The sequence below is a fragment of the Gallinula chloropus genome (assembly GCF_964237585.1).
Source record: "Gallinula chloropus genome assembly, chromosome: 3".
NCBI lineage: Eukaryota > Metazoa > Chordata > Aves > Gruiformes > Rallidae > Gallinula > Gallinula chloropus.
The window spans coordinates 39,846,547-39,863,563 of NC_140087.1; the positions used below are offsets into that span (position 1 = coordinate 39,846,547).

General features: G+C 39.0%; 1 protein-coding gene across 1 annotated transcript in view; it reads left to right on the forward strand.

Moving 5' to 3' along the window:
* Nucleotides 1-17,017, forward strand: part of FAM120B (family with sequence similarity 120 member B) — a gene marked incomplete at its 5' end in the record, with an annotated part of 51,448 nt that continues 34,431 nt past the window's right edge. Inside the window, 4 exons of the mRNA XM_084261922.1 lie at nt 1-43; nt 3,755-4,800; nt 7,833-8,013; nt 14,037-14,132. Of these exons, the coding sequence (XP_084118048.1) occupies nt 1-43; nt 3,755-4,800; nt 7,833-8,013; nt 14,037-14,132 (1,366 nt within the window). The remainder of the gene's footprint in view (nt 44-3,754; nt 4,801-7,832; nt 8,014-14,036; nt 14,133-17,017) is intronic.

A 17,017-nucleotide genomic window follows, 5' to 3' on the forward strand; every position in this document is an offset into this window, starting at 1 on the left:
ATGCGTAGCCCCGCCTCTGTAGGAAGCGGAAGCGCAGGCTCGGGTCAGTCCTGGGATGCCGTTAGGAGGGGGTGGCCAGCCGGTCGTTTAACGGCCGCGCTGCGCGAGTTGTGGGGGGGAAGGTTGGGTAGGTTTGTCCGGGGTGAGGGTGACTGGCCCCCGGTTTTTGTTCGCAGCGCGGTCTGGGTGCCGCACCGTCCCTTCCGGGGCTGGACGCGGCGGCCCTCACGTCTCGCCCGGTGCAGGCCTCGGCCCTGTCCTCAGCAGCGGGCAGATAGCGCCTGCCCTTCACCTGCCTGCGGCCTCCCGCTCCCCGCCTCTGGGACGGCCTCCGGCCCCTCAAGGCAGTGGGGTGCTGGGGGCCTGTCTGTGGGCTGCCGCGCGTCAGGAGTGGAGGGCTTTGCTCTGCTCCACGTCCCTTGTGCTGTGGGCCTCTGCTAGAGGGCTCTTGTGAGGGCTGGAGCAGTTGTTGTGAACAGTTCTGCTAGCAAACCCTTTGCAGCGCTCCTGGGGGCATAATAAAATATAGATAGTGGTAGCTGTGTGTGTGCAAGGTTTAGTGGTGTTGTCAACTGTTCTAGGGTGATTTCTGATATTTTTATGTGGGTGTAAAATTAAGTGGGGAGATGGGGACACACATACATGACATGTTTTTTATTATTTCAGTTTGTGGAGAAAACTTTACCTTTTCATTATCATTTCTTAATAATATAACTTGATAATAATACAGCTGCAATCCTATGGTAACCTGAGATCTTCATTTCACACAAGTAGTATTAGAAGTAAGTGTCCAGCCTTAAATTGTTAGGTGTTGCACAGAATGTGAATGTGTTCTGCTCTTGGGAAATTTAGTGTGACAACATAAAGCAGTTGTGATTCTGTCAACTTTATTGGGGTGCCTCTGATGAAAGTACTTCTCAAGTTAGTAGATTTTACTTGTTCTCTTTTCTGCTGTGATGGGTTAGAAAATGTTTTCCTTTACATGGCTGTTACTGTTTAGTAGTGAAACAGGATGGTTGACAGAATATAAACTATTTTTTTATGTTTTCAGTGAATGTGTTTGATACTGATACGAAAATGCTAGTAGTGTCCAAGGTGTTGCTTATGTGTTTGAATATGAACTTGCTATCGATTAAGCTAGACTAATACTGATAGTGGAAGTTTTTCTGGTAATCTCTGTATCATAACTTGCTTAAATTGTTAGCTAAGAGGAGTGCTTCAAATACAGGTGTGAGGAGGTAGGAAAATTCGTTTCATAGAATCACAGAATAGGTTGTACTGGAAAGGACCTCAAATATCCTCTAGTTCCAACCCCCTGCCATGGGCGGGGACACCTTCCACTAGCCCAGGTTGCCCAAAGTCCCATCCAGCCTGGCCTTGAGCACTGCCAGGGAGGGGTCAGCCACAGCTGCTCTGGGCAACCTGTGCCAGGGCCTCACCGCCCTCACAGTCAAGAATTTCTTCCTAATAGCTAAATCTCCCCTCCTTCAGTTTAAGCCCATTACCCCTTGTCCTGTCACTCCATGCCCTTGTAAACAGGCCCTCCTCAGCTTTCCTGTAGACCCCCTTACAGTACAGGAAGGTACTTTCCATTTATTGCAGTACAGTATGAAGTTGCTTACCACACTTTTTGCTGTAGGTATATAGCCAGCATGGACAGAATCTGTACTGAATCCGAGTGAAGCTTGCTTGGACACAATGTGTTTCTGCGGAATTAAGACCTGTCTGTGGCATACTGTGACTGGGTAGTGACCTCAGATCATTTAGTCTGACTGCATATGCTAGGGACTTAAAAAAGACAACCTTCACACCCCATGTTAGATCTCTGTGGAAAGTAATAAAAACCAAGTACCATTGGTACTTGAACTACTTGCAGTCAGAACTGCAGCTCTCATGGAAAAGCAAATAGCTGTAGTCTTAAGGGCCCCCAGGTAACGCTGGAGGTAGCATCATAGAGAGAGCAGTGCCCTAACTTCTATCTATGTGCAACAACAAAGCAGCTTCATACATGTTTATTTTTGATTTTATAATAAGGTCTACTGTATGCTCTCAGCTTTTATTTCATATGTATTTCATATTGCATTGCATAAACAAGATTTTTTTTTTTTTTTAAATGGTGAGGGTGGTGAAACACTGGAGCAGGCTGCCCAGAGAGCTGGTAGATGCCTGATCCTGGAAACACTCAAGGTCAGGCTGGATGGGGCTCTGAGCAACCTGACCTAATTGGAAATGTCCCTGCTCATTGCAGGGGGCTTTGACTAGATGACCTTTAGAGGTCCCTTGCAACCCAAACTATTGTATGATTAAAAAGGATGATATTCAAAATTGTACCTGGAGGGCATTAGGTATTTAAACTCCTAGGACTCATGAATATCTTTAAAAGCTGTCAGTTCACAACACTTTTGTGAACTCAACTTTGTTTTTTCCCCTCTGTATACCATAAACCTGTACTGAAATGTAACACCCCTGAGGCAGTTTGTAATTTAAATGTCAGAAATCAGCAGTGTGAAAACCAGGAAAAATTGTACCTGTTTAATTAAAACATAGTGAATTTCTTCACTGTTTAACTGAGAAGGGATCTGACTTTCAAGTAAAATAAAAAACAAACAGATTTTTTGAGAATGAAGAAGAAAAAGCTTGATGGAAGTTGTTACCTACCTTTTTCTTTGGAACGTCCTTTAAAATAAAATGGTGCTATTGTAGAGGAAATTGATGGTCTAGTGGAGGAAAGAGCACATAGAGGTTGTGCCTAACTACTTTGCACTGAGATTTCTAGAATTAAAAATGGAGGTCATCAACAGTTTTCATTTTATCCCACAACCATCTCTCTATGGAATATGCCAACTGAATCATTTGATCGCTTATTAAGTTCTGCTAGAGGATTCAGAGACTCTCTTATTCCATCTTTTAGTATTTTCAAGATAAAAAATAGGCTTATTCCATTTTCAATTATTTCATGTCTAGCTAATGTTTTTATCTGTGTCTTTTAAAATAGAATGGTTCAGAATTGTTGTGCGTGTTAGAAATCCCCTTTAATATATTAACTTGATTATTAATGATAGTTATAGATTCACAAAATACAGGTTAACCTGCAGTTCTTTAAACAGGTCTTGGAAATCTTGTCTTTAAATCACAGGTTGGTAAAATGGATTGAATTTCTGATTCAAAGCTGAACTGGTACCCCAAAACCTTGGTATTGCAATTGCTGCCATGTCAATGGATAGCTGTCTGTGAACTCAGATGGTAACTGAGCTGTTTGAACAATCAAGGTACAAGACTGATTTCCAAAGTTATTCAGTATTTTTTTCTGCTGACTTCAATTAAAGATGCTCATATATTTTTAAATAGGAAAATAAAGTTATTAATTCCTATTTGTACACTGTCAGCTAAGACGTTATAAAGATGTTATACTTGGGTTTCTAGCAGTGCATACTTTTCTATATTTTACACTATCAATCTGATTTTTTTTAAAGTTATATTTATGAAAACATTTTGATATTCACAGTTTTCACTGATACAAAGAGTAGAAAGGGAAGGCAAAGTGAGTAGGCACTTAAGTCTGGTTATTCAATGCAAAAAAATCTGATTCAAACTGCTTAAAGGCCAGGGCAGCACAACAAGCTGTCTGCAAAAGCAGAAATATAACAGTTCAGTTTCTAAGTTGTTTTTTTTGTTTTGTTTTTTTTAATTGTAAAATGTCATTAGCTTGCTCAGTATTGAGACTTTTAGAATGTTTTTATTTCTCTTCTTTCAGACTGCTGTGAGTTTCAGCAATCAGCCATGGGCATTAAAGGTTTGCAGGGATTTGTGGCAAGAGTCTGCCCTGATGCATGCAGAACGGTAGATCTGAGAGAAGTGGCAGAACAACATCGCCTCGACCATCCTGATGTCCCACCTGTTATCGTAGTAGATGCCATGAGCTGCGTTAGGCACTGGTACACACCGGAGTCCTGGGTGTCTGGTGGCCAGTGGCGGGAGTACCTTGCCAATTTAGAGGATTTTATTAAAGCTTTTATGGAAGCTGGTATCAAGTTGGTGTTTTACTTTGATGGAGTAGTGGAGGAGAAAAAGAGAGATGAGTGGATCAAACGGAGGTTGCAGAATAGAAAGGAAATAGCCAGAATATTTCAGTTTATCAAGACTCACAGGAAACAACCAGGGAGAGGAATGTTCGTTGTTCCTTCAGCTTTGCCTACTTTTACACGTTTTGCCCTGAAGTCTCTTGGTCAAAAAACAGTATGCACCTTGCAAGAGGCAGACTTTGAGGTGGCTGCATATGGTTTGCAACAGAACTGCATAGGAATTCTCGGGCAAGATAGTGACTACCTCATCTATAACACGTGCCCCTACTTTTCCATTGAGAAGCTCTGTTTGGACAGACTGGTCACTGTTATGTACTCTCGAGAAGATCTTTGTCGTGCCTTGGGCCTTAGTGTGACACACCTCCCTCTCTTTGCTTGCTTGCTTGGCAATGATGTTGTTCCAGAAAGCTTGTTGGAAGGCTTTTGGCATAAATGTTTAGTCACCAGTCCCCACAAGAATAACAGCTACAACAGAAGAGCAAATGTACTTCTAGCTGTAGCACATTACATCTCAAAAGTTCCATGCTCATACAGCAGCCTGAAACACTTGGAAGAGATGCTACCTTTGGGATCAGACAAGACATTACTGTACAGAGGAGTGGAGTCCTATCTCTTGCCTGGTCAGCAGTCTCCATGGATTCCTCCCAATCTAACGAACCGTCAGATGTTCTCCCTTCAAGAGCAAACAGACATGTGTCAAGATAAGGAAATCTTTCAGGTACTTTTTTTTTTTTTTTTCTTAAAAAGTGTAATGGTCACTTCAGTATTATGACTACCTAGTCAAAGTTGGTCATGAGTACACCAGACCTGTTCATTTAGATTTGCTTGAGCAAAATCTTTTGTCTGTACAGCCATGGTTAGGACTATTACATGTATCATGATGAGGGCTAATGCAGTACATTTAAATAAAGTAGTTCCTCTCTTTCTGAAGTGTCAGGCGGGTCAAATAATGGGGAGCAGCCCCTGGGCATAGAGGTGTACTTCCCATGTGTTGCAAGATACAATGCAAAAGCACTTTGAGTGGCTTATTAATCCTTAAAAGACAGAACTGCACGAGTGGGTTTTACTTACAGCTTCACACCTGGGCAGAGATGGGCTGCTGTTGGGTCGTGAAACAATACAGTCAGATTGGGTCACTGAGAGACTGGCTGTGTTAGCAAGGGTAGCCTACCTGGCTAACAGAAAACTGAGCTACCTTCTATCAGAATTTATGCAATAGTAGTAAGTCTAGAGTATGATTCTGTAAATTCATGGTAATTAAGATAACATATTGAGATTTAATTTTAGAAAGTCTGTACAAGGTAGTGTATTTTAGACACTATTAGCCATCTGTTACTCCCTATCTTGTTAGGTGTATGAAGACTTCAATTAGAGAGGGTTTTTTTGTCTGTCTTTTAACTCATCCTGAGCATTTCCTTGAAAAATATTTTTTTCTGTTTCCTCATATTATTCTAAAGTAATCTTATGATTTACCTTTTCTAAAAACTCTCAAGCATTTAAAAACTGCATTGTAACCTATGCTGTGCTCATTTCACTTAAACTGCAGCTATATTGGGGGTGTTTAATACACATAGATACATGTAACTTTTGACTGTAGTAGTTAAACAGAAGATGTTATTTGAAATAAACAACCTTACATCCTAATAAAGTGTTGAAAAGTATTGTTTATGCTTGAAGTGTAAGAAAAAATTAGCCAGAATGTAATTATCTAGGTTAGATTATGGCCAGGACAATAGTGGTAATATACTTGCTTCTTAGGAGAATGTGCCATGCAGTCTTTATGACAAGTGGTCATTTTTTCTTGGCTAGAACTTTCCTATGAAGGGTTGCAGTTCTCTTGCATCATGCTGAGCTGCTGCTGTAATAAAATAATAATGTTTAGAAACTCCATTGAAGAATGCCTCACTGTTGTTGCATAAATCCTATGTTAAACCAGTCCCTGGGCCAGGGAAATTACAGTCAAAGTTGTAGACATGTTAACTTGTCTTTTGTTTTTGTTACAGGTGTTTAAATATTTGTGTATGTAATGTGTGTGCTTTGCTTCTGTTTTGAAACCCCTGTGTAGTTCTGCTTACCTTGCACATAAGCTGAACTGCACATACATTAAACAGCTCAGTTCCAACCATGAGGGCAGCCTCGTGTTGCTGCTTCTATCAGAAAAAAAAGAGCATAACATTCTAGGTGACTGTAGATGTAAATCAGGAATATTTTTCAAGATACAGCAATACTTTTGAAGTTAGCTTGTATTTTCTGCAGGACATAAGGATGTCTAGATTATTGGCAAATTGCAAGAAACTAGGATTTTCAAACAGTGACAGTTGTTTGCGTGAAATAGTTCAATGCTTCATTCAAATCATTCTTAGAAATACTTACTTGTTTTATACAAAAGTAGATTTGGGTGTGGGGGGGAGAAGGTACATTGTTTACATATATTAGGGATACTGAAGTATTTCTTCCAGGGCAATCATCAATTTATTGCTATAAGAAAATGCTCTTTTGATTGGCATTGTACACAGAAGCCTGTCATTGATTTTCTGCTCATGGGAAAATTTCTTCTGAAAGTGTAACATTTTGGTAGAATTAATTTTCATCAGTAATGAGACAGTGATTGACAGCTGCTTTCACCCACTGAGTTCTGAGGTTTGCACATACTGGAATTCTGCAGAAATGGTGGATTTGGCTCTGGCTGGTGATAATCCCCAGTGAGAGAGGCAGTAACTGTGTGGATTGCACAACCATCCACAGATGTCATCCGTGCAGATAGCATGACACAGGCAGGGAGTGCAGAGCAGAGAAACCTCTGTGCCTGCTGACCATACAGCATGGGTCCAGGAGAAAATATTAGTGGCACCCTGTGGAAGTAATTGGCTCCGCTCAGCTGTTTGAGCACCCCCATAGTTTTGGTCTGAGGTTGTGAAGTAGAAATTCCATCTGGCTCTGCACTGGAACAATCCAGGCCACAGGCATAACCAGCTGAAATTCTGCACTGGCGGAGAACAACATTGTTGCTTCTCCATCTAAGCTGCTCCAGACAGCAGGTCCCGGTTTATACTGAGGCAGCTCGTAGCCAGCTGCTGTAGTCAGTTGCATTTGCATCCAGTGCATGGATGATATGTGGCCTGGGTGATGCTCTGAATCTGCTTTTCAGCAACAGCCTGCAGACCTGATTTTCCTGACTATGTAGATTGTATTTCTTTTCCTTGGGGACAAGCTATTGCAAAGTAAAAAAGTGTGGTGAAGTTAAGTGTTCTGATTTCACCACAATGTAAACTATGCAAAGTCAGGAGAGAAATGGAGCTGTCTAATGTAGTTTGTCTTGCAATAGAATTTAAAAAAAAAAATGTGGTTTTTCATGCCTTCACTCACTGTTAAAAGAGGAAATTTAGGTTTTTCAAGTGACTAAAGGAGGGCAGTTCATTTCTCTATGTCTGAACTTAGAATGCATTTTAAGAATAATTTATGTCTAAAAAACTGTCATTAAAACTCCCAAGTTTTAAGAATTACTGGGGGGTGAGGGGACGGGGCTACAAAAGGCATAAATGGATTTCCAGGTGATTCCTGTCCACAAAAAGATAGATACATAATAATCTGAAAGTAATACTGGTGTTATTTGAAAAAGCACTTGTTCCCTTCCTGGCCATTCTCTCCATTTCCACTGATAAAGTACTATTTCCTTGAACAGCGAATATGTTTGTTACTTTTTAATCCTTCTTAATTTTGGACATAATGATGCCTTCTTTGAACAAACAGTTAGCTAAAGAACAGCATATCCAGTCTGAAAATTATGCAATCTTCAATATCCTGAGTAATGGAGAGATTGAGTGCAGCAACTCTTTGGAAGATGACTGTGATACAGAGATTCCTGGACAAGCGCTTATCTACCGCCCTGCTCGTCAGCACATTTATTCTGTCTTGTTGGAATCTGGAACAGGTAAGCATTAAACTACTTACACCATTATTCAAATAGGCTTTCATTTTTGAAATTTGAAATCTTGAATTCATTGTTTCGGTGGCTACATCAGCATGGCATTTAGGGTAATAACTGGGCAGCTCAAATGTACTTCTTAAGGAATCAAGAGAAAATGTGACAATGAAATAGCACTTTTTCTACATGCTGTTACATTTCAGTGCTTTTAAAGAGACTTTTAAAAATTGGGGGACTTTTTTCCATGTTAAATCAGAAGTTGTGAAAGTTGTTAATGATCGAAAGACTGAGTGACATTTACAGGCTTTAAAATTTTGAGAGGATGTGAAACCTTATGTTGCTTTGGTAAGTGCAGCACCTGATGAATTAGTAAGTTGTAATATGCTTCTGCAGAACAGTAATATACTGTTACAGTTTTACCTTCTGTTGGTTTTCAGTCTGTAATTTTAAGAACAGTGGAGAGTCAAATATAGTTACTGTAGTAACTCACATTCAAGTAGTCATGCCAGTGATTATTAGTTCTTTCATCCAAAGGCAAGAAAACAGGATTTCTTTATCAGGTGGCATAAACAGATTCTGTGGCAGTTACATAAATCTCTGCTTCTGTTCTTTATTCACATCCTTGGACAAATTTTATGTTCTTAAGACTTCCATTAGTTAAATGTTATTGTTACAGTGTCTTTTAGGCAGTGAGTTGAAAATTAAAAATGCACTGAACTTTTATTCTTTTTAATATGTTGATTTCTCCTTGATAATCACCTTGTATTTCACTGATGAAAGTGCACCGCTGTCAAACCTAATATTCAAACTATGTGCTTAAAAAGGCACAGAAAGGTAATTAAATACATGACTTCCTTCAGCAACTAGAGGTTGAAGTTGTGCCATAATAGGAAAAAAATAGGAAAAACTGAATCAGAGTTTACATAGTCATTTGGAGAGAATAACAAATATCTCAGTAGTAATCATGCATATCTGTCATTTTTCATTTTTCGGCCTACTGCCTCTAAATTTTGTAGACAATTTCAACTTGGTTGGGTTTTGTTTGTTCTTCTGAGCAGCAGGATATTCATTGATGTTTTCAGAAACATCCAGACCAGAACTTCTAATTACCAACTCTTGCTGCAAAATGGCTGGGTAGTAGTCAGATTGGCGTTTGTGTTGCAGTGTTTGTAGTACTCAGATGAAGAAGGAGGTTAGAATTGAAATAAAGAAACATTAATTTAGTATTTTATTATAAATGAAATTAGAACATGGAAGAGGTCTTCTTTTAAGAAAGTGATTTTAGAATAAACCCACAGATAATATGTATTATTTGTTCTTAGCTCATGCTTCAAATTCCAGAGATAATTTTCTAAAGTCAATCACAGTGCACCCTCAATCCTTAACTCTTCCAAAAAGTTAGGTAGAGTGTATCTGCATGGACACCCCTATTAAATCTGCATTTGTAGTGCATGGATCTACCTGTCAACTGATTTAACCATGGCACTTCCTGGTAGTTCATGTTGGGGTTTTTTTTATTCCACTGTATAATTGCTTAGAAGTCAAGAGTGTAAATCATTAATCAGAGGCAGTGGGATTTCGTAAGTAGCCATCAGCATTATTTTATTGAATTGGCTTCTAGACCTACACGGAAGCTTTGTTCTTTACAGGGTAAGTAGAATCCTTTGCTTGTTTTCTTCAGATGAGGTCAAGTTGGCTGGTTTTTGTAATTCGATGAGGGGTAGGATGGGAAGAAGTAACCTACAGTGTAGGTAGGTGGTGATATAATGTAGAATTACATTGGATTAACATTAAAAAGAACCTTATTGGAAGGAGTTAAATTAGTCCATGTGGAGTCTGCTACCATTGTGATACAGTTGCTGATGTAACTAATTTGAAGCTAATTTGGTTAAATCTACACAGTGTTCCAGTTTGCAGTGGAGATGTATTTGTTTTTTATTCCTTAAGATCCCTCTATTACAGGATTCCTGTGTTGGAAAAATCTGCCAATTTACTGTTAAACGGGGATAGCAAAGCAGCCAACATGTAGTAAAAGCAGCGGTTACAGTTTTAGTAAGAACAGGTTAAAAATAACGTAAACTATTTCCTCTACCCTGAAACAAGAAACTGTTAGGTGTGAAATGTCCAGGTTGAGATTTCCAAGGGTGCCTAGGAGACCCAGGAATTGCTAGGAGCTGAGTATTGTCATAGCCTGTGAAAGCACCCACATAGACCATGTCACTTTACATGAAGCCATAGTGTAATATTTTTTTTCCCTGTCAATGCCAGTTTAAGTAATTCTCTTGCACAGTCACTCATTTCAGTCCCTGTGTGACCTTTCAGTTGTGCTTGTGCAGCTGTTTGTGCAGCTGTGTGGTGGCCCAGTTTGAGAAACTGAAAATAGCCCCCTTCTCTTTCTCCTCCCTTTCTTGCAGTCAGGTAACTAACCTGTTTCTGTTTCCCCATCTGACTCTGTGCAGCCACAGACAGCTGTGGTGAAACAGCCCAAGGGAATGGCAGGGAATGGGAATGAGCAGAGCAGTGGTTGCCTGCAAAAGTGAGCAGTGCTGCCAAAAGAATTGCTCATGAAGCTACCTGTGCCTTTGGTAGACTTCACTGTATGGTAGCGTGTGTGTGTCTTTACTCATGGAAATGTTGCAGGAGTCACAGCATATTTTTGATCCTACAAAAATAAATAGGGTCTTGATGGTGATCCTCATAGCAAGGCATTTGTTGTCTGTGTATTTTTAAAATATTGTTATTGTTAATGGAGCTATTTCTGATCATTATGTGGAATATTGTGTGTAGTGATTTATGAACTGTCAACTTTTAGTGTCTTTCCTATAAAAAGAGTACTGTTGGAAAAATTAAAGAAAGAAGGGAAAATAACGGTAAATAGTACACCTTGATCAGCCAGACAGACTCGTTTGTGTGCAAAGAGTTCAGAACAAAGCTGACAGATTTTGGCACTGGCCATACCTACACCTGCATGACTGTTGGCAATTAGGAGGTTATGTAAAGTAGCCTAAGCCCATCGCCAGCTCCTGGAAGTCCTGGCATCGCTCCCAATTCTAACATTAGCAGGCCAGACTGACCCTTGCTTTGACACTGTCAAAAACAATCCATTAGCAGAATTTTTGCCACTTATCACCAGGGACTTATCACTCAGGAGGGCTGGCATTATTGCAGGTGTAGAGGAGCACACACAACAGCATTTGCAACTGTCTCATGTTTGGGTGTTCTGCACATAGTTTTCTTTGGCTGCCTAAGCAGTGCTTCAGGCTGCTCAGAATCTATTTAAAGAAAGGAACTGGTGTTTTTTGAATCTCACTGGTGATATTCTTTATGTGCATTATGGGGAAAGAAGTTGGAAAAATTACTGTGCATGGAGAGTTGCCTTTGGTCATGACGTCTCCATTTTGTTCTTGGTACGTTAATGTGCTGTCAGTTTGCAGGACTTTGCTTTCAGCTATATGTATTTAGCTACTTACATGAACAGTAATATACTTTCATTACTAATGGACTGTAATAGCAAAGTGCACTCAGCTCATGTGGTGCCACGTCCTGTACCAGTATTCACATACATTAGAAGAACAAAATTAGAGGTTTCCTATTGAATTCCTTCTTTACTGTGCTTGAGCTCAATGGGTGATGTAAAAATAGTATTTCGTTGGCATTTAGACTTGAGAGACATTTTGATAAGTTGTTCTGTGAGTTGTGGAACTCAGGAGTGACTCTTCCCACCAGCTTCCCCGCAGCACAGCTTTTATATTTATGTGCTTCTTCACAGCGTCCTCTTGATTTGTCTCTATGTCCTTGACAACTCCCTCCTGCAATATAAGGTGTTCTCAACTGTGTTCCGTATTGCCTCCTGCTTTCCCCAAATCTCACCTGCCTTTTTATGCAACTGTAGGTCTTCCATAGCAGCGTGTTTGGATACAACAGGTAACTTTCCTTTGGTCCCCTAATAGGATCCCTCTGTCAGCTAAGTCACCGTTTTCACAAAATGTTTAGGAATTTAATGCATTGGAAAATTCCTTGTCAGATTTAATTGAAATGGAGCAGTCCATGAATTAATTGTAAGACAGATGTTGTAATTGTATTAGATTTGTTACCTTAAAAATCCAGGCTAAAACTTTGGAGGCTGAGTGAGCTGAATAGGTTGAATAAAACAAAGTAATTTACATAATAAATCTTACAATAGATTGCTAAAACATCAAGATGTTTCTGAGAGTGACTTTGGGATATTAAATTGGAGGGGTTTGTTTATGTAATAGCATAGGCAATTATTTATAAACAAGGTGTAAGACTGTTCAGCTAATTGTAAAATTTAAGGCTGCACTTTTTTCCCACCAGTGGAGGCATTTTTCATTTTATTCTTCATGTCATCAATTTTTGAAGAGTGAAGCATGGCAAGCCAGGTGTAATGCTGTCCTTCATAGTCCAGCTGTTGGTTCTTTAGTCCCTCACATGTGCAGGTCCATGGGTAAGGAAGGAAGAAGTAGCAGAACTGTAAAACAGATTTTGTCATACCTTTACTTATACCTGACACTGGAACTCCATCTGAGGAATTACAGCCCTTGCACTATAATAGCACACCACTTGTTCATTCATGCTAACAGTCATTTGCAGCATTGAGCTGTGAATGAGTTCAGGAAATTAAGGTGACTAAACCTTTTGAGGTGGTAGAGGGAAGGGGAGTGTTAGAGATATTTTGTTTGTTTGTTTTGAACTAGGTGGAGTTTTTGATTAGGGTTCATAGTGTCGCATCAGAAATACTTGTGCGGTAAAGTGCAGTGCAGGGTGATTTGAATTGATGATAAAAGGTAGGAAGTTTTAAGAACAGTGGCTTCAGCACTGGGTGAGAGCTAGAAGGAATCAGAGATGCAGTTCTGTGAATCTGGAAAGGGACAAGGGTATGAAGAAAAAGCTTTGATATTTGCCTGGAGGGGTTTGGACTGGACAACCTCCAGAGCTCCCTTCCAACCCCTGCCGTTCTGTGAGTCTGATTTGAAGTGGGCCCTATTCCAAGTGCCCAGGACTAGCTAAATCTGTTTACTTCATGCTGTTTACCAGACTACAGAGAGTGGAAATTTAGGGTACTATGATGTGGTTACCACAAGCAAAATCAGGACAGAATGCAGATGCACCATTTATAACAACGATAATGATTTAGTTTTTGGTTTTTTTTTTTTTTTTTTTAAAGGAAGAATTCTATTGGAGTAATTATGAGCTGACTATTGGAAATTGGATAGGCTGTGTTTCAAAAATTCTTAAATGCTCTAGTTTTTCTGGTGGAACTTTCGTTTGTGTTTTGTTTGGGTTTTTTTTTTTTTTTTCAAGCATCCAGTAGTTAGATGCACAACTGAAGCAGTGAAAGAGACACCTTACGGAGGGGCAAGGCAGAGTTGAGGTTGGGGGTAGGAGGCCACTTGAGCTATTATGCATAAACAATCCCTTTATACTAGGTAAAATGCCTGGAACAATGGACTGTAAAACTTGTGCATCTGAGGGTGGAATGAATCCATTGCTGTCAGCTTTCGAATAGCTGCAAAGGCCTCCATAGAAAGATTTTGTCTCGGACCCTGACACAGGAAATGTCAGGGCAAGTTGGGAGGACAATCATATTAAGGACTGCCTCTATATGTGTGACAGCCCTGAGAGGCTGAGGTAGCTCATGTGGGTTCATAAACTATGCCAGATGCCTCCACAGTTTCCTGAACTGCCTTGGAATGGGAAGGCCTAAAATTGGCCGAAAGCCCTTTTAGAATGCTTTCCACAGACTCTTGTACTTAGATTTTTGGCTGCTGTTCCCATCTCCAAACTCATGTTTATAGTACATAATTAAAACTCTCTTCATTTGTTCTGATGATTTGTCATAAAGATATTAAACCTAATTTTTCTTCGTTTGTTTTTGAAGAAGCTGAGAAAACAAGTCATTATGAAGCAATTTCTATTGCTTTAGAATCCTGATCACCACTGCTTCCAACTTTTACACTAGTGTCAATACTTGCATTCGACTTACTGATCCAATTTTGTCTTTTTTTTAGGTGGAGCCTGTCCTTTGGTAAAAGAGTGGTTTGTCTATTTTGGAAATCCTCTCCAGGAGCCAGAGCTGATACAACCCATAAAACCTTCTATTCCAGGTAGAATAAAAAATTTGTTTAAATCTGAACTAAAATAACAGTATCATTAAAATCAGGTTAGGCAATTCATCATCCCTTATTTGACACAGAATCCAATACAACATGGAGAACGCAGACCTAATGTAGAAATGCTGTAATTGCTTTTAATTACCCTGTCCTGGTGACAGGACAAGAGGCAACAGATGCAAACTTGAATATAGGAAGTTCTACTTAAATATGAGGAGAAACTTCTTTGCTGTGAGGGTGGCAGAGCACTGGGACAGGTTTCCCAGAGAAGTTTGTGGAGTCTCCATCTCTGGAGACATTCAGAACCTGTCTGGACACTGTCCTGTGCAACTTGCTCTCGGTGATCCTGTTCTGGCAGGGGGGTTGGATTAGATGATCTCCAGAGGTCCCTTCCAACCCCTGCCATTCTGTGATTCTGTGTAACTATAATAGGATTCAGTTTTGAGCTAGATGTCATTACTGTGTCTTGTTAAACTCAGTGGTAATTCAAACATCAGTTCAAAAATGCAATGAGTTTCTTACAGGTTCTAAATACGGCTCTGAGGCCAGGATAAAAGGGGTGTACAGGGACATAGTAACATTCTTATATCAATCTGTTTGAGAGAAGGTGTTAATGAGACTGGAAGGGAATATAAAAAGGGTAATTTTTTGGTCACCTGTGACAACCAAAAAAGAGAATCCAGGAATAAAAAAAATAATTAGGGCATCTCTTTCTGTGAAGCTGTTTCTGCTATCAAGTATTTTGTGTGTTTTGATCTCCTTTCCTTTGGTAAAGGACATTTTCAATGAACACTCTTAGTGAAAGGTGTGTTATTAAGAATGTGTCACATTTAAGAGGAAATATTGTACGCTTTTGTGAAAAGATTGAGCACTGTGTATGTCACTTATCTATCACTTAATTGTATCATGCAATTGAAGTTTAGGATAGGAAGTAAACAGTACTGTATTCTGTTATTTTAGGGAAAATTTTTCATTTATCCATGCTATTGTTGTCAGAACCCCTCTTTCTTTACTCTCACAGCTTGCTCTCTGTCTAGTCATCTACTATCATTTGGATCAGGAGCTCATAGGGCTTTTTAAGTCTTTCATATGAAATGAATTAGTTCCATGGATATATAATGCCACTGATAAACAATGCCGTTGACATCTTGTTAAGAAAAGGTATTACCTACTCAAGTAATTACCAACACTTTTTCCCTTAGTACCCAGAGTTTTCTGTAGCACTCCTTGTTCTTCTAAATCCAGATTCAGAAGAAGTTGAAATGTATGTACTTTTTTTGCTGTTGTTGGATAGGATTGATTTAGAGCTTGTTTTTATTTTTCTAGGGTTGTAGTAAATTATCTTTTAAGGTATCCTGAGACTCTATGTTTATCTTCATATTTGAAATTGGTATTTTTAATGAGAGTCTTCAGATTCAAGGATGCTCTTCAGATATCTGCCTTTTCAAAATTGTTTTCAAAGGAACTGTTTGGAAAGAAATGAGTTATATAGACAAACAAGGTTTCATTTAGTTTCACTGTCCAGTATCCCCAATACAATATTAGGAGTGTGATGATCAAATTGACTTGATGATAGCATGAAATCGCTGTGAATTGTCCAAATTGATATGAACATGCAGGGAAAAATTGATCAGTCTGTCCTGTACGACTGTTCTAGTTCAGTGTACAGTGCTCTGGGAACACACATTTGTAAACCAAGCAAACAAAACTTAACAAATTATAAAACATACCTAGGTAGTTACATTTCAGTTTGCATGGCAAATATACTGTATTTATTTATGTGAAATTTTCATTCCCAGATAGTATAGTACCTTCCTCCCTTCCTTGAGAGGAATTCACTTGATCTCATGTACTCTGGTTCTAGTGCTCTGCAAACATGGTGCACATAAAGCCCACCTTTGTGTTGACAATAAACAGGATTTAAAATCACTGTGTTTGTTTGTTTATAGCAACCACATAAGAGGAGTTTATAAAAACAGCATCTTCTTAACCATAATCTTTACTAACTCAGTAATGAAAGGCTGTTCAGACAGACTATTAAAAAAAGGGAGGAGGACTTCTGCTGTTTATTTTTAGTGCTCTGTTGTCATTCCTTCAGCGAACAAATATTTTTCTAAAATTTTTGCACTCCATATTTGTATGCCTTACATTCGCTCATGCATCTCTTATTTTCCACAGCATGACTTTCTAATTCACCAAATAAGGTTCTCAACAGCGCATGACATTTTTTAGACAGGGATCATATTTAGAGCTAAATTTAAAGAACTTGTTATAGGAAGCTAGAGTTCAAAGCTGTCAATCAAGATCAGGTTACTAAAAAAAAAGAGAAGAAACCTTACAAGAAACTATTTGAAAAATCACAGGTGCAATTAATCTGGGAAGGCTGTCCAGTTTATCTTTTTTGGGAAAAAAATATAACCTCATCATCACAACTACTTGAGAAGTATACTGAGAATACATAGGAAATACTGACTATCAAATTTGACTTAGATGAAAAAGTCTGAAGAGAGAAAAATTTATATGAACTTTGAATTCTAATGCACACAACCATAAGCAGTTTAAATTTCACGTTGATCTAAAAATAAATAAATAAATTCCCATGGATTTTTGTGTGTGTGTATAAAAACAGCAGAACTGCCTTGCGTCTGAAAAGCTTGCAAGTGAAATTTGAATGTTAGATTTTTTTAAAAAATAAAATATTAAATCCTAAAGGCTGCAAAATGATAGCTTAAAAATGTTTAAAATATATTCTGTATTCTGTATTATGTATTTTTCTTGAGAGACAATCTTCTGATTTAGCATCTCTGCTTGCTTGCATTCTCTGTCTCTCTCCCTTCTGGAATGTTTCCTTTCAGTTGAATGTATGTGATCATGATGTT